The following is a 21,000-nucleotide window of genomic DNA, read 5'->3' as shown; positions in this document are numbered from 1 at the left end:
AATCACATTGTCATTGTATTGGGATCCCAGAATTACAGAGCTCGAGGGGGAAGGTGGAGGTACCATCAACGGAAAGAAACAGGATTTGGGGTAGAGAGCAGTTGGTACTCCAAGAAGACCGAGCCCTAGATCCACGTGGAAAGCAGGATGTGATGTCATTAACAGAGATAAAGAAATCATGGTGAAGAGGTAGTTTGTGGGAGAAAAATGCATTTCGTTTTACTCATGCTGCTTCTGAGATACCAACAGAATATCCCACAAGAGATATGCAGAGGGTGAGTATGGCATTGGAGGCTGGGAGATGCCAGAGCTGGCAGTGAGGGCCTGAGATCGCGCCCTGAGGGGTGGCCGCTGAAACCTGGCAGGCAGGCAAATGGAACCGCTGAGGAAGAGAACAGGTGGGGGCAGCAGCTGGCCAGACTCACTCACACCCAGCGGTTCAAAGGGTGAAAGACAGGCGTCCTGAGAACTGGATGGATTAGTCTCCTCGGGCTAATAAGGCGGCTTATTTCCCCACAGTCTGGAGGCTGGAAGTCCAAGATCAAAGTGTCGACAGGGTTGGTTTCTTCTGACTACTAAACACATGTACCATAGATTGTCAAATATTCAAAGAAAGACTCTTCACATTTTATAGTTTTTTAAAAACATATATTTTTATTGATTTCAGAGAGGAATGGATAGGGGAGATAGAAACACTAATGATGAGAGAGAATCATTGATCAGCTGCCTCCTACTGGGGATTGAGCCCACAACCCAGGCATATGCCCTTGACCGGAATCGAACCTGGGACCCTTCAGTCTGCAGGCCAACGCTCTTTCCACTGAGCCAAACCATCTAGGGCCACATGTTATAGTTTTTGCCAACAAAAACCTCATGATTTCAAATAAGTATTTCAATGACCTTTTCTCAGAAGGCACTTTAAATAGATGGTCATTCTTGAGTCCCTGGGATCTCTGAATATCATTTTATTTAAAAAAAATATTTTTATTGATTTCAGAGAGGAAGGATATGGGAGAGATAGAAACATCAATGATGAGAGACTCATTGATTGGCTGCCTCTTGCAAGCCCCACACTGGGAATCGAGCCTACAACCCGGGCTTGTGCCCTGACCTGAAAATCGATCCATGACCTCCTGGTTCATAGGTCAGCGCTCATCCACTGAGCTATGACGACCGGGCTCTCTGAATATCATTTTAAATTCACAAACTTGTCTAGCAGTCCAACACTGTTGTGGAGGGAACAGATTCTTTTATTCATAGAAGAGACTACATACTTTAACTGCTAAAAAAACGAACTGTTTACAATTACAGTTATTTAAACTTCAGCTTCTACTCATTCCTACTAAACTGGGATTTTTTAAATTTCAGAAACAAACTAATCCTTCTCAGCTCTGGCCACTGGCCTGATCAGCATGCTGACTGCTTCCCATGTTCAGACAGAGCTAATGTCAATGTGATCGACTTCCTCTGGGGACGAGCTGTCATGTATTGAATGGGGGACAGGACAGCTTCCGAGGGGAGTGATCTTCTCTTGGTTCACACTCTGCCTTGTCCCCAGACCATCACTTCTGGGACATGCCTAAGGGCGGGAGAGTAGAGGCGGGGGTCTGGGAAGGCTTTTCTTAGAGAGAGCCTGTCCTTCTGGTGGGTAACTGAGGTGGTCTTCAGTTGCTGCCTGGTGAGTGCACTGTCTTCCCTGTAGTGACAAAGTCTCATTTTGAAATTCCAAAAAAAAAAAAAAAAAAAAAATTCCTAGTCTGTGGTCTTCTTCTCCACAATTTGGAAGACTCTTGTTAAGAGTCTAGACCAGTGGTCGCCAACCGGTGGTCCGTGGACCACTGGTGGTCCGTGAGGCCCGAAAGGTTGGCGACCACTGGCCTAGAGTAACCCAGACACAGGGAGTGACAGAGGTAGGCTTCACCAGTGCTTTTCAAACTTGAATGTGGTTGTGAATCACCTGGGGATTTTGTTAAAAAGTGCAGACATTGCCCTGGCCAGGTGGCTTGGTTGGTTGAAGCGTTGACCCATACACCAAAAAGGTTGCATTTTTTTTTTTATAAGAGTTTCTTTTTTTTTAAAATATATATTTTATTGATTTTTTACAGAGAGGAAGGGAGAGAAATAGAGAGTTAGAAACATCGATGAGAGAGAAACATTGATCAGCTGCCTCCTGCACATCTACTGGGATGTGCCCGCAACCCAGGTACATGCCCTTGACCGGGATCGAACCTGGGACCTTTCAGTCCGCAGGCCGACGCTCTATCCACTGAGCCAAACCGGTTTCGGCAAAGGTTGCATTTCTGATCCCTGGTCAGGGTGGGTGGAGTCAACCGATTCATGTTTCTCTCTCATATCGATATTTCTCTCCCTAAAATAAATGAACCAATAAATCAATAAAAGCATATCCTCTGGTGAGGATTAAAAAAAAAGTGCAGATATTGACTTAGTGGGGCCAGGATGGGGCCTGGGATTCTGCATTTCTAGTGAGCTTCTAGGTGATACCAACGCTGCTCATGCCAAGGACCACTCTGAGTAGCAAGGGGCTACAGGGTGCGAATCAAGTACACACACAGTCAGCTCCCCTGATGCCTTTTAAAAAAAATGTATTTTTTTTATCGATTTCAGAGAGGAAGATAGAAACATCAATGATGAGAGAGAAACATCAATGACTGGCTGCCTCCTGCACACCCCACACTGGGGATGGAGCCCTCAACCTGGGCATGTGCCGTGACTGGGATCGATCTTGGGACCCTTCAGTCCGTAGGCTGACCCTCTATCCATTGAGTCAAACCAGCTAGAACTCCCTGATGTCTTATTTTTTGCCTCCTTCCCCTTTTCCATTGCTATCTGGGGGCAATGAAGCTAAGCTCCATCATTTTAAATGTACAGTTTTGACCCCCACATTTTCCCATGATGTCTTCTCAGACCAAGACATTGTGAGGCATCTAAAGGTCAGCCTGGAAAGCTCCCATGCTGGCCGGATGGAGGCATGGTGTCTGTGGGAAGGTGAGGTTGCAAAGCTCTTAAGGAACTTGGAAAAACTAGAGATGCTGTGACCGTCAGGGAAAAGAGATGGCCTCTCCATACCTAGTGGGGGTGGGGAGACTGGTCTTTTGAGCTGAAATTCAGCAAACTTCAATAAGGCTATCTGAAGTGTTTGTCTAGGAAAGCATTAGGGCTAAGCACTTTATTAAGCTTTTTCATGTTCTAATTTCTGACTGGTAGCCCTGTGTCATCATGGAGGGGCGGAGTCCCTCCTCATAGGGGCTCATCACTTCTTTCTCCAGGGACACAGGTTCAGGTCTTGTTACTGTGCAGGGACCCACTTCCCACCTGTCACCGCGGGATCCGGCTTCAGCCCTGAGTACCGCTGTCTTCTCTGTCTGGCCCACTGTGAAGCGTACCTTGTTTTTGAGCCCAGTTACTTCTCCTTGGAGTCTTTCTCTTTTTTAAAACTCTTCTTGCTATGTGGAATGGGAGAGTTTCCTGTGTCATCTGACCCGAGGTGCGAGGTTCTGAAAGTGGGTATTCTATACCGCTATTCCAAAGCAGATGCGTAAAGGGTCAGGGTACTTGAAAAATCTGTCCTCGGATGGAGGAAGACTTGGAGTGGCACACTGGCTGGCTTTTACTGTGTGTTGCCACCCACTCACAGCCACGGCGAGAACGGGAAGCAACGCAGGGAGATGTGCCTCCGCGTGGCTGAGGCAGCTGTTGTTCACTTGCGGTTGAGTTGCTCACCTCTGGTGTCCCCGTGAGTGAGGGAGGTTCAGTGTCCTGTCCTCAACACTCCCGTACACGCTGCCTTGGAGAAAAGCGAGCCTCCACGGAGACATATCATTCCCGCCAGGAATAACTATGCTTCTCTGAGGCCCTCAGACGTAGGGGACAAGAACAGTGAGTCATAACTGATGTTCCCCAGAACTGGCTTTAGGATGCTCACAAAGTGCTCACGTCAAAGAACACCAGCAGCCTTTTTACTCCCGATCTGTCTTTAACTTGTTCCCCGCCCTTACTTTAAACTAGGGTCCAGAGAAAAAGTATTATTGCATTGCATGAATTTGCTTAAGTTATGCTAAAATCCTTTGAGCAAGAAGGCCTCACCTTACTTTCCCAGCTGGACGGGGTGGAGGCTGTCAGCACGCTGTGACTCCCGTATGGAGCTGTTAATGCCATACACATGCACAGCCCTGTCCTCCGTCAGCCTCCCCCCCCTCGGGAGGCCGGACCCGGGCCGACGCAGGCCAGGAGCCCCGGAGCCTACCCGCTGGTGCTCAACTTACTCATCACCCCCCTCCCCTCCCCGCTTTCCCTCCAGCACAACGTACCTGCCCGTCTCCCCAGCCCGCACCCTTCTCTCTCCAGCACGCCCCCAGCCTACCGCTTCCCCGCGGCTCCGCCTCTTCCGGCCGTCGGGAGGGCGGGAGGGCCGGCGACTGGGACAGGCGGAGGGGCGGGTCGGGGCGGGCCGGCGAGTTCGAGCGTCCCGGGCCCGCGCCCCTCCGCGGCCGGCCGGCCATGCTCATCACGCTGTGCTACTTGTACCTGTGGGCGCGCTGGGGGCGCCGGCCGGCCGCGCTCGTGCGCATCACGGTGCAGCGGCTGCGCGCCTCGCGCTGCTCCTTCACCTTCTGCGTGGCGGCCGCGCGGCCCCCGGAAGCCAGCGTGTGCCTGAGCCGCGGCGGCCGCGTCTTCTGCGTCGGCGAGAGCCAGGTGGGCGGGGCGCGGGCGGGGCGGGGCACGCGGGGCGGGTCACCAGCGGAGGGGCGGGGCCGGGGCGGGTCACCAGCGGTGGGCGGGGCCTTGGGCGGGGCAGCTCCGGTGGCGGGAAGGGCAGGGTACCAACGAAGGGGGCGGGGCACAGTGGTAGGGGGCGGGGTAATCCGGAAGCGCCTGCCTGGGCCCCTCCTACCGCCTCCCCTCCACCCGGCCCGTCCCGTGCTGTGGGGGCCTGGGAAGACCCCTCTGCACCGGGTGTCTCGGAAGCGCCCGGCCGGGCCCCCTGCCCGCGATGCCCACGGAGCCGGCTTTAAGGGGACCAAAGATCCGAAAACGGACAGGCGCGCGGGGCGAGTGCACGGACGCCGGGCCCTTGGCTTCCAAAATAGGCGTGTACCTGTGCGATCGCGATGGCCACTGGCACTGAGCCCGAGAGCGCTGCCCACTCAGGCTCCTGGCGTCCTCCCCTCCACTGCGGGCTGCCGTCTGGGTGAATGAATTCGGAGAAAGACAGCAAATTCTCAGCTCTCTGTCAGATATCTCCGAGGTGACAAAAACTGCCCGCCCGCCCTCCTCTCCTGTCAGGGTGTCATTTACCAGCCGGGCGCCCCACCGGTCGCCTTGGCACCTGTCTTATTTCGGTTTGCACAGTCTTTGTCTTTTTGGCCCAATTCTTAGCCTGGTGGCTACACGTTCAGCCGCGCTGTGGCTTAATCTCAGCAAAAGCTCTGCTCTCCGTGAAAGGGACAGTAGTAATTCCCGTTCAGCTCTTGGAAATGGACTTGGTTCACAGAGCGGTTCAGCGCAAATTTCCATTGATGTCACTGATACTGTTTTCATGAATGTTTCAAAGTGTTTTGCTTTTCATTGGCTTCTTGCCCTTTCCTTCTGGAAAGTTGGCTCATTTTTAGCATTAAAATGAGATTTTCTATGTGTGTAAAACCATAACACCCGAATGGGAATTAAAATCTTATCTCAGGTCTTGAATATTTTGTTGGGGTTATGCATAAGTATAGGATTGTACTGTTCTAATAGCAAATCAAAAATACCCTTCCTTGTTAGTCTACTGCAGTGGTTCTCAACCTTCTGGCCCTTTAAATACAGTTCCTCATGTTGTGACCCAACCATAAAATTATTTTCGTTGCTACTTCATAACTGTAATGTTGCTACTGTTATGAATTGTAATGTAAATATCTGATATGCAGGATGGTCTTAGGCGACCCCTGTGAAAGGGTCGTTCGACCGCCAAAGGGGTCGTGACCACAGGTTGAGATCTGCTGACCTAGATGCAAAGGAGTGACGTTCATTCACTGCATACGGTGGACGCCTGAGGGCTTAATTCTCTCAAGGAACCCTGATTGAGAAACAAGTCCAAGAGGGGGAAAATGGAGAGGTGGACTTTTCTATTGTACTGGCTTCCACACTGGATCATTTACTTTAAAAAATAACCTTTAAAATTTAGAGTGGAAATTTCAAATATTCAAAAATATTCAGAGTTTTCTTGAGAAACAGTTTTACTCTCTTTTTTGTTTTGTTTTATTCTCACTCGAGGATATGTTTATTGACTTTAGGGGTGGGGGGAGAAACAGATCGATGGCCTCTGAGTCCGATCCCTGACTAGGTGTCGAACCTGCAACTTATTAGGAGCCCTGACCCAGAATGGAACTTGCAGCCTTTGGTGTTCGGGACGTCGCTCCAACCAACTGAGCCACCCCGCCAGGAGGACAGTTCTACTTTAGAACACCTCCATGACTTGCTTGGTCTTCTGCTAACTTCAATGACTACAACTAAAGCTTTTCAGCCCTTGCCCTCTGCTCCAGCCAAACCTGCCTTGGGCTTTCAAGGGATTCTGCGCCCCCAGTTCTTAGCATAGTTACCTTTGCCCGAGATCTTCAGTCAGATAGCACTGTCTCACCCGCCGGACTATATGGGTCCGGACTGCGCTGTGCTGCTCCGTGCCCTTAGAGTTTAAGTCACAGTTCATCTTTCTAGCTTTTCTTTTTTTTCAATTGCACGTGCTTTTATTTTTCTTCTTCTTCTTTAGATATGTTCTTAAAGCTGTAATGGCTGATGGAAATGCAAGAACAGTCCTCTGGGCTAGGCTTCTGTTAGTGACGTGCTTCTGTCTAATGGGATGCACTTCTGAGCCTCATTTTTTAAAAATATTGCTGGGAGCCGGTCCATCCTTGCTGTTTCAAGGGACCTGGCATATATGGCATACTGTTCTTGATATGTTTGCTCACCTTCTTGGCACTGTGTGTTTTAGCCAAGGTCTCCTCTCTGAGAAAGATTGTTTCCCCAGGTAGGGATTTTCCCCTGAAGTTAGGGAGGGAATAAAACCTCTTAACTAAGTGCCAGGCGGGTAATTAATCATTTTAACTACAAACAATCATGCTTAAGCTACATAATCTTTACTCCCTGGAATGGAGATAAGAAACGCCCTAACCTTTGTAATAGAGATTGATAGGATTGAATCAACTGGTATAAATACAGTTGTAACAAGACAGCAAGAGACACAGAGAGAGACAGAACCTAGGCACAGAACCTACACAGAACGTTCTCTAGAGACAGAAGAACTTCGCTGGAGAGAACATGGCAAAAGATCCTGGACAGAAACTGGCCTCAGAACCTAGAGACAGAACCTAGCGAGAGAACATGGCAAAAGATCCTGGACCTAACCTGACTACAGAAATTGGCAAGAGAACCTGACTAGAACCTGGTGACTGAACCCGGCTGGAGAACCTGGAGAACCTGGCTGGAGATCCTAGCGAGGGAACATGGCTACAGAGCCTGGCTGGAGAATCTGGAGAACCTGGCTGGAGAACCTAGCAAGAGAATATGGACGCAGAACCTGGCTGGAGATCCTAACCAGAACCTCTCTGGAGATCCAGACCCGAACTTGGCTGGAGATCCTGGCTGGAGATCCTGGCTAGGCTGCTGATCAACTGAACACTGTCTCCATGTCATTCCTTCTTCGCCGACTCCGTCCACACCTTTGGGGACCCCTGGACCCGCTGGGGCAGGACCCCGGCATCTGGCGCCCGAACAGGGACCCCTTAGGTAAGCCACCCCACACTCGGGACGGATAGGACTCCACCGTAGGAAGAGGGTGGATAGTCTTCGCCGACTCCATCCACACCTTTGGGAACCCCTGGAACAGGATTCCCATAGGTAAGCGTCCCCCCCATTGAGAACCCCCACATTCAGGACGGATAGGACTCCACCAGGGTGCTGCAAACCCCCCTACAGAGGATAAGTAGGGTAAGAAGGTGGATAGTACAGAACTTAGATTGAGAAGATGTGCCATACTGAGTCCAAAGAAAGAAGACTCTGTATTGATCTTTACATTAAGAAGATGCGCCATACTGAGTCTAAAGAAAAAAGACTCCGTATTGATCTTTTAACACATATGCTTGCTAGCAGAGGAGTTAAGGTTACTCCCAGTCAGATGGAACATTTTATACAAGAAATACGTCCATGCTTTTCTGAGGAAGGAAAGGTGCCCAAAAGGTAAATGTAGAGGCATGGGAGAAGGTAGGCCCAAGGAGCCTTATTCTTAACCCCACTGCAGCCTTTCCACCCCGGGAAAGTACAGGATTGGCAAGTTCTCCCTGGGGTGATAGATCAGGACTCAGGTAATAGTGGAAAGCGCCAATCCTACTCTTAAAATGGATACAAGAGAGCATTTGGGTTTTTTTGTTCTTTTTAATGCCTCCTTTTAAAAAATAAAAAAAGGGGGAATTTGCGGGGAGCCGGTCCATCCTTGCTGTTTCAAAGGACCTGGCATATATGGCATACTGTTCTTAATATGTTTGCTCACCTTCTTGGCACTATGTGTTTTAACCAAGGTCTCTGAGAAAGGTTGTTTCCACAGGTAGGGATTTTCCCCTGAAGTTAGGGAGGGAATAAAACCTCTTAACTAAGTGCCAGGCGGGTAATTAATCACTTTAACTACGAACAATCATGCTTAAGCTACATAATCTTTACTCCCTGGAATGGAGATAAGAAACGCCCTAACCTTTGTAATAGAGATTGATAGGATTGAATCAACTGGTATAAATACAGTTGTAACAAGACAGCAAGAGACAGAAGAAGACAGGAACCTAGAGACAGAACCTACACACAGAACCTAGGGAGAGAACATGGCAAAAGATCCTGGACTGAACCTGACTACAGAAATTGGCAAGAGAACCTGACTAGAACCTGGTGACTGAACCTGGCTGGAGAACCTGGACAGAACCTGGCTGGAGAACCTAGCGAGGGAACATGGCTACAGAACCTGGATGGAGAACCTAGCAAGAGAACATGGACACAGAACCTGGCTGGAGATCCAAGGCAGAACCTCTTTGGAGATCCAGACCAGAACTTGGCTGGAGATCCTGGCTAGGCTGCTGATCAACTGAACACTGTCTCCGTGTCCTTCCTTCTTCGCCGACTCCGTCTACGCCTTTGGGAACCCCTGGACCTGCTGGGGTTGGACCCCGGCAAAATATGTTTTTATTGATTTCAGAGAGAGGAAGGGAGAGGAAGAGAGAGGTAGAAACATCAATGATGAGAGAGAACCATCGATCAGCTGCCTTCTGCACACCCTCCACTGGGGATCGAGCCGCAACTCCGGCATGTGCCCTCACCGGGAATTGAACCATGACCTACTAGTTCATGGGTCAGTGCTCATCCACTGAGCCACACTGGCCAGGCTCTGAACCTCATCTTTAAAAGTCCCTCCAAGTCCTAGCTGGTTTGGCTCAGTGGATAGAGCGTCGGCCTGTGGACCAACGGGTCCCAGGTTCGAATCCAGTCAAAGGCATGTACCTCCGTTGCAGGCTCCTCCCCGGCCCAGACCCTGGTCAGGGTGCGTGCAGAAGGCAACCAATCGATGTGCTTCTCTCACATGGATGTTTCTCTGTCTTTCCCTCTCTCTTCCACTCAAAAAATCAACGAAAAAATATCCTCAGGTGAGGATTAACAACAACAACAAGCACACGTCCCTCCACGTTGTCATTTGGAGAGCTCCCACCTGCTCTAAACCAGCGGTCGCCAACCTTTCAGACCTCACGGACCACCGGTTGGTGACCGCTGCTCTAAACCAAGCATGTCAAACGCGCAGCCAGCGGGCCGCATGCCTCTTTTTCTCTAAACAGTAAAGAATAGTAGCAGTAAGCCCAGATTGAGAATCAATTAGTTGCTAACAAATATCTGGAGATGTTAAAGCTGTCCTGAGTCCTAGAGGGGAGTTTGCAGCTGTTTGTCTAGCCCTAGTTCAACAAGAAGCGCAGGTGAAGGTGGTCTGTAGGAGGGGTACCCCATGACCTTACTTATATCCCACCTGGAATTAGCGAGGGGGGAGGGGGAAATGTCCCGGATGTTGAGTTAAGTGGCAGTTGTGGTTTGAAGCGACATTAAATCCTTTTTTGGTGTTTTCTTTCTCTCCATCCAGTCCATTGATGACTTGAACAAATGGGCCCTCTATCTTGTTTCTCCTCTCATACTTGAAGCCGAACACATAGCATTTGTGACAGAGAGCGTGTGGGTGCAGGGGGAGAGTCTGCAGAGGCCGTCTTCCCCTACAGAAACCGTGAGTAACGCGTTTTCCATTTGTTTATTGTAAGGAAACTGTGTGTCTTAATTAAAACTGAATTCGTTGTCTTACGAGAGCTTTTTCCTGGCCTTTGTGACTCCCTTTCTTTCAGGATGTTTTGGGTTAAATGAAAATATATCAGTGAAATTACTTTCCCCAGTTTAAGTTTTTTATTTTTTTGATCCTCAAAAAAATAAAGGATCCTCAAAAAAATGAAGGATATTTTTCCACTGATTTTTAGAGAGAGTGGGAGGGAGGGGGAGAGACAGTGGATGTGAGAGAGACACATCAGTTGATTGCTTCCCACACAGGCTCCGACCAGGGCCAGGGATTGATCCTGCTCCTTGTGGGATTCGAACCAGGGACCCTTTAGTCCACAGATCGACCAGTGCTCTATCCATTGAGCAAAACCGCCCAGGGCAAAACATTTATTTTGTTTTATTTTTTATTACTTTTTAAAACGTGGCTGCTAGAACAGGTGAAACTGCCTGTGTGGCTGCGTTTGTGGCCCACACCATGTCATTGGGCAGCACGGCTCAGGGTCCCCAGGCCATTTAGTCCATCCTTATGTCAAACCTTCGAGGCTGGGAGTGGTCCTGACAGAACGGGCTTATTGAGCCATGTGCTGGCAGAGAAGGACCAGGTCCTGGGACGTGCAAGCTCAACCACCAGCGTCCGGGCTGGAGGGAGAAGGCGGACATGTCTGCTGATTTCCAGCTGACGGGGCTCCTTCATCTCATGGGTTTGGGGCAAAAGATGTAAGTTGTTTTGAAAGAGTTCACATTGGCCACCAATAAGGGGAGGGGGCAGCAGGGGGAAGCAGCAGCTCCCTGAGAGGCATCTCCCAGTCCTGGTTGGTCGTGGGCAAGAGTCTGGAAAGTTCACGCATGAGCAGGGCGTGGTGGCGCCTGGCGGCTGGCATTATTTATTTGTTTTTGATAGCTGCCTTGAAGTTGATTCAGAAATTTAAAAAAAAATTTTAATTGAATTTATTGGGGTGACATTATATAGGTTAATGAAATTATATAGGTTTCAGGTGTACAGTTCTATAAGACATCACATGGATATTGTACTGTGTGCTCACCACCCAAAGTCAAGTCACCTGTCACCATTTACCCCCTTTGCCCTCTCCACCTCCCCCACCCCCTCTCCTTGTGGTGAGCACCACACTGTTGTCTGTGTCTAGGAGGTGGTTGTTTCTCACCCAGCCCCCCAACTCCCCTCCCCTCCGACAGCTGTCAGTCTGTTCTCGGTATCTGTGAGTTTGTTAGTTTATTTTGTTCATTAGATTCCACATGTAAGTGAAATCAAATGGTACTTGTTTTTCTCTGACTGGCTTATTTTACCCAGCACAATACTCTCCAGGTCTATCTGTGTTGTCGCAAAGAGTAAGTTTTCCTTCTTTTTTATGATACATTATGTAGATGTATCACAGCTTTTTTAAAAAATATTTTTTCTATTTTCTTTTTTATTTTTAAATATATATATATATATATATATATATATATATATATATATATAGACTTCAGAGAGGAAGGGAGAGGGAGAGAGAGAGATAGAAACATCAATGATGAGAGAGAATCATTGCTCTCAGCTGCCTCCTGTACGCCCCACACTGGGAATTGAGCCCGCAACCCCGGCATGTGCCCTGTCCGGGAATCAAACTGACCTGGTTCATAGGTCGATGCTCAACCACTGAGCCATGCTGGCCGGGCTATCGCAGCTCTTTTATCCACTCATCTACTGATGGGCACTCTGGCTGCTTCCACCCCTGCCACTACCACAGCAGTCAGCCTCATCCAATGTCAGCCCTCAGAATGGGGGACATGGGCAACAGCCAGCGCCCTCTTTAACATTGAATCCAGAAGTTTCCAAAGTCACTTCTCGCATCACTTTAGCTGCAGGGAGCCTGAGAAATACATTCTGTAGCTGGACAGCTGTGGGTTCAGAGGAAACCGGAGTTGTGTGACTACAAGGGAGAAAGACAGACGAGATATTGGGAGATAACAGCGTCTCTGCCACAGGTGCCCCATTTAATTTACCTCCTAAGGAAGATTTCATTAAGATCTCATTAAGATCTCACTTAGTGGCGGTTTTGCTTAATTTTTTTTTTTTTAATCATCACCTTAGGACATGTTTATTGATTTTTTTAGAGAGGGAGGAAAGGGTGGGGAGAGCGAGAGTTAGAGCAAGAAAGAGAGAGAAAGAGAAAGAGAGATATCGATGTGAGAGAGAAACATTTATTGGTTGCCTCCCATAGGCACCCTGACTGGGGGTTGAACCTGCAACCTTTTTGTTGTACAGGACGATGCTCCAACCAACTGAGCCCTTCCCGGCTGAGGTGCTTAATTCTTTTTTTAAAAAATATATTTTATTGATTTTTTTACAGAGAAGAAGGGAGAGGGATAGAGAGTTAGAAACATTGATGAGAGAGAAACATTGATCAGCTGCCTCCTGCACACCTCCTATTGGGGATGTGCCCGCAACCAAGGTACATGCCCTTGACCAGAATCCAACCTGGGACCCTTGAGTCCGCAGGCCGACGCTCTATCCACTGAGCCAAACCGGTCAGGGCGAGGTGGTTAATTCTTAATTTTTTTTTGGGGGGGTGGTGGTGGGGTTGTTGACAGATGCCTACCCACCAAGGGTGCGATCCAGTTAACTTATTTTGTCTGTGATCAGAGTTTGGCGGGCCTTGCAGCCGGAGCTGGATTTGTCTGGAGCTAGTTTTCCGAGCGCCTTGGCTATTACACCGAAGTCCATTTCTTAGGTTGGGCTTCAGAACCTAATGAGGCGCTGCCGTCATAGCTCACTGTCTTCTCACGAAGTCTGCAGGCCTGTTCGGGTTGATTGCTCGGTGGGGTTTTGCCTTCTGGGCGCCCTTATGAAACTATGTATGCACTTTACAACTCAAAAATGTTTGAATTTGACAGAATCCTAAGATATTCAGTAGAAAATATCTTATTTAAGACAGACTTTTAAACCTGATGAGATCTTACATTCTTTCACATTAAAATTTTTTAATTGATTTAAAAAAATTTTATTGATTTCTTTTTTCTTTTCTTTCTTTCTCTCTCTCTTTTTTTTTTTTTAGAGAGAGAGGAAGGGAGAGGGAGAGAAACATTGATGTGAGAGCATAACATCGATCAGTTGCCCCCCGCACAATCCCCGGATCGAGCCCACAACCGGGCATGTATGTGTCCTGACTGGGAATCGAACCAGCAACCTTCCAGTCACAGGACAACACCCAGCCAACTGAACCACACAGCCTGGGGCCAGTCTGTCACATGTTTAGGACGATACAACCCTTACAGATGCTGAAAGCGATACCTTTGTGAGTTGGGGCTCTCTCAGAGGGCTTTCACTGGTGCCCCCCGGCGCTGCCATTCCCCGTGGCCGAGGACAGTACGGTGTTCGGCTGATGGAGCAGAGACCTCACTGCCTGCTGTCATCCGTGCCGCCTGCAGTCACGTGCTCACGGCAGGACTCTGCACCCCCTTCTTTGAGGAACCCTTTGTCGAGGGCCGCCCAGGGCTTCCTTAGCTTTGATCTTTGGGAGCCAGCCTTTTCTTTCTCTGCCCTGGTGTTTCCATCTCCCAGTGCAAACTGGAAGGGTCCTGTTTGCTTTCCATCCCCGGAAGGCAAACACCCCCGGCCCAGGAGGAGATGGGTGACGGGCGGCTCTGCTTTGATCAGAGCACCCGGCTCCGCTGCCGTGGAGTTTGCATGGTCGGTGGCTCCTGGACCACGTTCCTAGAAAAAGGACAGGCGCTTCGGAGAGGAAATGGCTGGCCGAGTTGGGAAACCTGATCAGGGACGTGTGGAGATTGTTCTCTGTGGCTTCCTGCCCACCCCCTGGCTTTGTTTATCTCCTGCTTCTCTGTTCGGGTGTGGAGTTAATGACCGGCTCCTTTTACACTGAGTGCTGCCTTCAGGGAGGGGCGCCACCTGCTAGCTCTGGCGGCTGCTAAATCAGCGATGGAGCCCCTGACGCTGGGCCGGTGTCCCCTGGCCAGCACCCCTGCTCTTAGATCGCCCGCCATAGCGCTCAGAACAGAGATGGCTTCAGCTCCGTGCAGGAGGTGGCACTGTCCTTTTCATGCTTCCCTTCACCCTCGTCTGAAAAGGCAGCTCTTGCCACGGTGGAAGTTTCCCTGCGCAGCCTCCTGAGCTCACACCCTTCCTCTGTTCTCAAGGCTGGACATCGGCTCGGCGTTTGTCTGAATTGGGAGGTCACCTCTCATTTGATCAGAGATGTCCCCTTTGCGATGCAGAGTCCGACCGCACCATTGGTCAGCCCGACCCCCCTGGTGAACCCCAGTCACCCTGGGGGTGCGTCTGGGAGGGGGTGGGGGGAGCAGTGACAAGGTCCGGGGGAGGCTGCAAGTGGAGCTAAAAGGAAATTCAGAGGCTTGTCTTCCTCTACAAATTCCAGGCCAGTTAATGGGTTTCAACCTTTTAACCTTAAAGACTTGCATGTATTATTTTTCCCTCTAAGACAGTCTTTATCAACCATAATTTACAATTATTGTTTCCCTTAGGAGAAAGATTCAGTTCAATTTGAATTCTCTCTGAGAGAGAAATGAAATACTAAAAACTCAGATTTTGTGGGGTAGGATTGAGCCTTGGGAGGCCCAAACCATTGCGGTAGGTACGATGTGCCCCCCAACACCATCCCCCCAACCAGTTTTTGCCCACTTGGTGGGTGGTGTGGTCCCTGCTGAGCATACTTGCTCTGAGGGCTCCATGTTTTGGAATAAGAGCGCCCCCTAGGGGCCAGGTGCCTTATGTGTCACCCCATTTAGCGCTCCCAATAGACTTCCCAGGTAGGTAGGTGCTCTTGCTGTCATCAACACCTTACAGACAGGAAACCACAGCACAGAGAAATTGAGTGACTTACTTGGGTCACACAGCTGTTAGCCAAAGGAGCCAGGATTCAGCTTTGGGAAATCAGACCCTGGAGTCCTCTCACTCCCTAGGCCAGCGGTTCTCAACCTGTGGGTCACGACCCCTTTGGGGGTCGAACGACCCTTTCACAGGGGCCGCCTAAGACCATCGGAAAACACATATATAATTACATATTGTTTTTGTGATTAATCACTATGCTTTCATTATGTTCAATTTGTAACAATGAAATTGGGGGTCACCACAACATGAGGAACTGTATTTAAGGGTCGCGGCGTTAGGAAGGTTGAGAACCACTGGAAGGGAAAAGAGGCCGGTGCCCCTGGTCAAATAGTCAGGTACTGCATGTTTTAAAAATTCTCGTGGCACACCGGTTGAAAATCACTGACTCAGCATAATGTGTTCGAGATTCATCTATGTTGCACCATGTATCGCTGCTTCATTCCTTTCACGGCCGAATCCATTTACGGGTATATACATTTTCTTTCTCCACTCATCAGTTGATGGACGTTTGGGTTGTTACCACTCTTTGGCTATTATGAATCATTCTGCTGTGAATATTTGTGTACAGTTTTGTGTGTGGACATATGTTTTCAGTTCTCTTAGGAATATGCCTAGGAGTGGACTTGCTGGGTCACTGGTAACTCTGTGTTTAACTTTCTGAAGAATTGTCAAATTCTTTTCCGGAGACTTGTACCATTTTACATTTCTACCAGCAATGTACTAGGGTTCGGGTGTCTCAACAGCCTCTACAACACTTGTCATTGCCCATCTTTGATGCTAGCCATCCGAGTAGCGGTGAAGTATCTCATGGTGGTTTTGATTTGCGTTTCCCTAATGACCGATGACGTTGAGCATCTTTTCAAGTACTTACTGACACGTATATATTTTTTTTTTTGAGAAATGTGTTTCAGATCCTTTGCTCATTTTGAAATTGAATATCTGTCTTTTTATTGGTGAGTTACAGGAGTGCTTCATATATTGTGGATACAAGTCTCTTATCCGATATATGATTTATAAATCTTTCCTCCCGCTTTGTTGATTGCCTTTTCATTTTCTTGAAAGTTTCTCCTGAAGCACAGGAAATTTGTCTGTTTCTTTCTTTTGCTCCTTGTACTTTTGGAGTCCTATCTGAGAAACCATTGCCTGATCCACGGTCATGACATTTTGTGCCTATGTTTTCTTCTATGAGTTTTGTGGTTTTAGCTCTCATTGACGATTTGATCCAGCTGGAGTGAATTGTACATGGAGTGAGGGGGTTCATTTCATTCTGCCTGTGGAGATCCACTCTCACCAGCATGCTTGTCACTCTTTCCCCGTTGACTTGTCTTGGCGGCCTCGTCCAGATGCTTGTCTACACATGTGTATGTTTGTTTCTATCCTCTCAGTTCTATTCCATTGATCTATTTGTCCATTGGACCTTGACTTTTGCGCCCAAGTTCCCCGGAGGAGCAAGTACCCTCAGGGCAGAAGTGGTTTGGCTTCTGGGAATTTCCCTTCGCTCTGTAGGTCCAGGATTTACCCCGGCATTTGGCCTGGCAGTTCTTCATTACGTTGTCATTCATCAGTGCTTTTAAGATGCTGTTTTAATTACTTCATGCAGCAGTTTTCATTGTTTTCAGCAAGAGTTCTAAAAATCTAGCCTACCAATAAAAAATAGAATTCAAAATTATATATCTCTGACTTTGAGAACTGGGGCAGTATGTTTCAGAGAAGATTAATTTTGGGAAATAGGGAAGTTATTCATGGCATCTTAAAAAATGATCACTGTTTACTGTTGCTTTTAAAGTCAGAATGTCTAATAGCTGGTGATTAATTTCATTCATTGGGCACTTTTTTTTTTTTGTCCCAAGTTTTCTGCTCGGGGGCAGTATATATTTTTAATGTGTTAACACAACAAGCCCATAAGACCGTGGGTATTGATACTACCATTTCTCCCTGTTTTACGAGTGAGGGAACAGAGGACACCCAGCCATGATTAGCTGAGTTTGACCCAGACCCACGTCCTCGGACCCCAGGGCTCCCCTTCTCCATGTCCCAGTTAGAGATGCTTCTATAACAACTGGAAGGCTTAAGGCACCGAGTGTTTGTCTGCTGTCGACCCCCCCTCCTTCCCCTCCCCTCCCCGTCGTGGTGAAAATGGGAACCGGGACGGGCAGGAGCTCTGTGGAGAGGCCTGGCGTTGTCCTCACTGCTCAGGAACCAGCGGGGAGGCAGGTCTAAATCTGATTCCCGGGCTGCAGCTCCGGAGTCCGAAGCAGCAGCCGGGGTCACGCTCAGGGCCCTGACGCTGTCCTGAGCTCCGGGGAGCGTCCTTGTAGTGGGCTGTGATCCCCGCTTTGAGAAAGGCTGGTCTGCGGGTTACATGATGAATCACCGCGTAGTGTGGACTTGTTGTTTACTCCGATTTCTGTTGCTAAAGGGCAGGTCGATGTTTTCCCAGGGCCTGGGGGATGGCTCTTTCCCCCTTTAGTGCCTAGAAAAGCAACTGAGACGTGCGTTAGCTTGAAAGGAGAGGGTTGTAGTTAGAGCTTTGTAAGCCCTGCGTTGGGCAGAAATGAGAGGGTCCCAGCAGCACAGCTTTGATGTAATAGTGCAGCGGGGGGCGGGAGGGGGCGCTGAAGGGGAAAATGAAGCACCTCCTTAGTTTAAGAAGAGACACCCCAACCTCTCTTTTTCTTCTCCCATTTTCCCCTCAGATCGTGAGGTGGTCAGACTGTTGTTTGCCGTTAGCTTGCAGACCTGGGGACCCTTACCAGTTAATCGCCAAAGCGAGCGTGGATGACTTCAGCAAGCTGGGGGTGGCGTTCATGGAAGACAGACTCCAGATGGCCAACGGGTTGATACCCCAAAAGATTGTTTGTAAGTAACTTTAAACATTTTTAATTTATATATATATATTTATATTTAATATATTTTTATTGATTTCAGAGAGGGAGAGAGAGATAGAAACATCAATGAGGACAGATAATCATTGATCGGCTGCCTCCTGCATGTCCCACACTAGGGATCGAGCTTGCAACCTAGGCCTGTGCCCTTGACAGGAATCTAACCCAGGATCCTTCAGTCCACAGGCCAACACTCTATCCACTGAGCCAAACCAGCTAAGGCTAATCCTTTATAATAAAAGGCTAATATGCAAATCGACTAAATGGCAGAACAACCGGTCACTGTGATGTGTGCTGACCACCAGAGGGCAGACACTCAATGCAGGAGCTGCCCCCTGGTGGTCATTGTGCTCCCACAGGGGGAGCGCCGCTCAGCCAGAAGCGGGGGAGCCTCTCCCACCTCCATAGCAGCCCTAAGGACCCCTTGGCGGACATCCCCCAAGTGGTCCCGGACTGTGAGAGGGTGCAGGCTGGGCTGAGGGACCCCCTGCCCAGTGCACAAATGTTGTGCACCAGGCTTCTCTCTCTATATATTTTGATTTCAGAGAGGAAGGGAGAGGGAGAGAAACATAGAGATATCAATGATAAGAGAATCATTGACTGCCTCCTGATTTAGCCCACAACCAGGGCATGTGACCTGCCCGGGAATCAAACCATGAACTCCTAGTTCATAGGTCAGCGCTCAACTACTGAGCCATTCCTGCTGGGCTGTTTGTAAGTAACTTTAGATGTTTTCATTATAGCAGACATCATAGGTGATTAGCTTGCGTACTGTTGAGTACTCCTATTTAGTATGACTTACTAGTAAGTGAATGCTTATTCTCAGTTTAATTAAGTCAACAGGTTAGATTTCCATAATGTATAAAGTTCATATATGTGCCAGGGTTTTTTGAGGAGTTTACCCCTGAGAATATCATGAGTGCTTTTAAAATCCTTAAACAAGGATATCCCATAATCGCACTGTCTGTGAGCTAGCGTGGAAATTCAGAACCCGTGGAATAGTTACTAGTATTTTCCCCAACCTCCTGCAGGCTAACTAGTTTCTAGATTGTAGTGTGGTTGAATGGAAAGCATAGGCAGTGTTACTGTGAAGTTCTAAATCTTAGTTTTTTTATCTGAAATATATACTATACATACCACAATATTTTGGGACACATTTTTTTAATTTTTTTAAGAAACATGCAAAATGGTCTTACTTAATTAGGCCGCAAAGCTGGCTTTCAGGGTCCAGGAATGTCTTCGTTGATGTCTTGAGCAAATGACTGTTCCTTACCAGCTCGGAAGTTTGTGTAAATCACTTACGTTTCCCATTTGCCACCTGCGTATGCCGAATCCCATGCCAGGTGCAGAGCAGGTGCTCAGTAAATGGGTTTTGAATCAGTGATTGTAGATGATACTCCAGTCCTGGGAGCAGACACTGGAAAGACCCTTCTTCCGGCCCGGCCGAGGGGGCGCCCTGGGAGTGACTTTCCCGGGGATGTGCTTGGATAGGCCCAGAGGAGTGCCTTTCTGTTTTGTCGTTTCATTATCATATCGGAGAGGGTCACCCAAGAAACTGAATCTAGAAGGAAGTGGGCAAAGTGACCTCTCGGAATCTCACTTTCTTCACTCGTCAGCGGGGGAATCTTGAGATTTTCCGCCTCAAAGGTGTTGCGAGACCATCAGGGGCCCCCTCCTGGCAGGCGGGAGCACTTACCTGGTTCCAAAGGGTGCTGCAGGGTTAGGTGGGGAGGCCGTGGGCGCCCAGGAACCTGAGGCAGGGAACGCAGGGAGCGCCGTGGGGTTTTGAACGGAGCAGCAGGACAAACCAGAGAGGTGACTGAGTGTCTTTTCTGCTCATGCGTCAGCGGTGCACCTGCAGGACTCCACTCTGCAGGAGCTTAAGGACCAGGCCGCGACCAAGCCAGCCCGCAGCCTGCAGCCGAGCCCCGAACCTGCTGTCCAGGGTGAGCCTGAGCCGGGCGTCATGGAGCACGTTGGCAAAGATGACCCGGCGGTTCTTGGTGCAGAACCCACCCCAGGGCGAGGCGGCGCCTCCGGGAATGAGGCCGCTGGGGAGAGCGACAGAGGAGAGGGCTGCACCGAGCTCTGCGGTCTCCACCTGTCTAGTTGCCACGAGTGTTTGGAGCTGGAGAACAGCACCATCGAGTCCATCAGGTTTGCATCTGCAGAAGACATTCCCGATCTTCCCTACGACGCCAGCGGCAGCGGGGAGGGTGCGGCTGAGGCCATCTGCCCCGAGAGAGAAGGGAGGAGAACCAACCTCACGGGGAAGGCGCCCAACATCCTCTTCTACGTGGGCTCCGACTCCCAGGAGGCCCTGGGCCGGTTGCAGCAGGTCCGGGCCGTTCTGGCTGACTGCGTGGACCCCGACAGCTACACGCTCTACCACCTGCCGGAGGAGAGTGCGCGCCGAGACCCGTGGCCAGACAACTGTCTGCTGTTGGTCATTGCCACCAGGGAGTCTATTCCCACAGACGTGCAGCAGAAGTTCCTGGCCTACCTCTCCCAGGGCGGGAAGGTGCTGGGCCTGTCTTCGTCCTTCACGTTGGCTGGCTGCCAGGTGACCAGCAAGGACGTGCTGCAGGAGACGGTCCAGAGCCTGGTCTTCTCCAAGGCCGACCAGAGCCAGGTGACGCTCAGCGTCCTGAGCAGTGGCTGCGTTTATGAGCAGGGCCCCGGGGAGCCGCTCCGCCCCGGCCAGATCCAGGGCCACCTGGAGAACGAGGACCAGGACAGGCTGATTGTGCAGGTGCCTTTTGGAGCGCGTGGAGGAGAGGCTGTGCTTTGCCAGGTAGGCGGCCGGTGCCCCCGTGGTGATCTCTGGGTGCGTCTGACGGGGAACGCGCCTGCACAGCTGTGCTTTGCCAGGTCTGAGAGCCTGCACCGGGGGCACTTTTGACCTGCGGC

The 21,000-nt window shown here is 49.6% G+C and overlaps 1 protein-coding gene across 1 annotated transcript in view; it reads left to right on the top strand.

The window, feature by feature from the left end:
* The first annotated feature begins 4,456 nt into the window (after nt 1-4,456).
* The window catches only part of LOC308515820 (biotin--protein ligase-like), a 41,452-nt gene continuing 24,908 nt past the window's right edge, over nt 4,457-21,000 (top strand). The window contains exons 1-4 of the mRNA XM_081086441.1: nt 4,457-4,713; nt 10,157-10,294; nt 17,902-18,064; nt 19,938-20,884. Of these exons, the coding sequence (XP_080942567.1) occupies nt 4,519-4,713; nt 10,157-10,294; nt 17,902-18,064; nt 19,938-20,884 (1,443 nt within the window). The 5' untranslated portion in view covers nt 4,457-4,518. The remainder of the gene's footprint in view (nt 4,714-10,156; nt 10,295-17,901; nt 18,065-19,937; nt 20,885-21,000) is intronic.

The sequence above is a fragment of the Myotis nattereri genome (genome assembly GCF_964212035.1).
Source record: "Myotis nattereri genome assembly, chromosome: 3".
Taxonomy (NCBI): Eukaryota; Metazoa; Chordata; class Mammalia; order Chiroptera; family Vespertilionidae; genus Myotis; species Myotis nattereri.
Note: the sequence above shows the minus strand (reverse complement) of the source record. Positions and strands in the feature narration are given on the sequence as shown.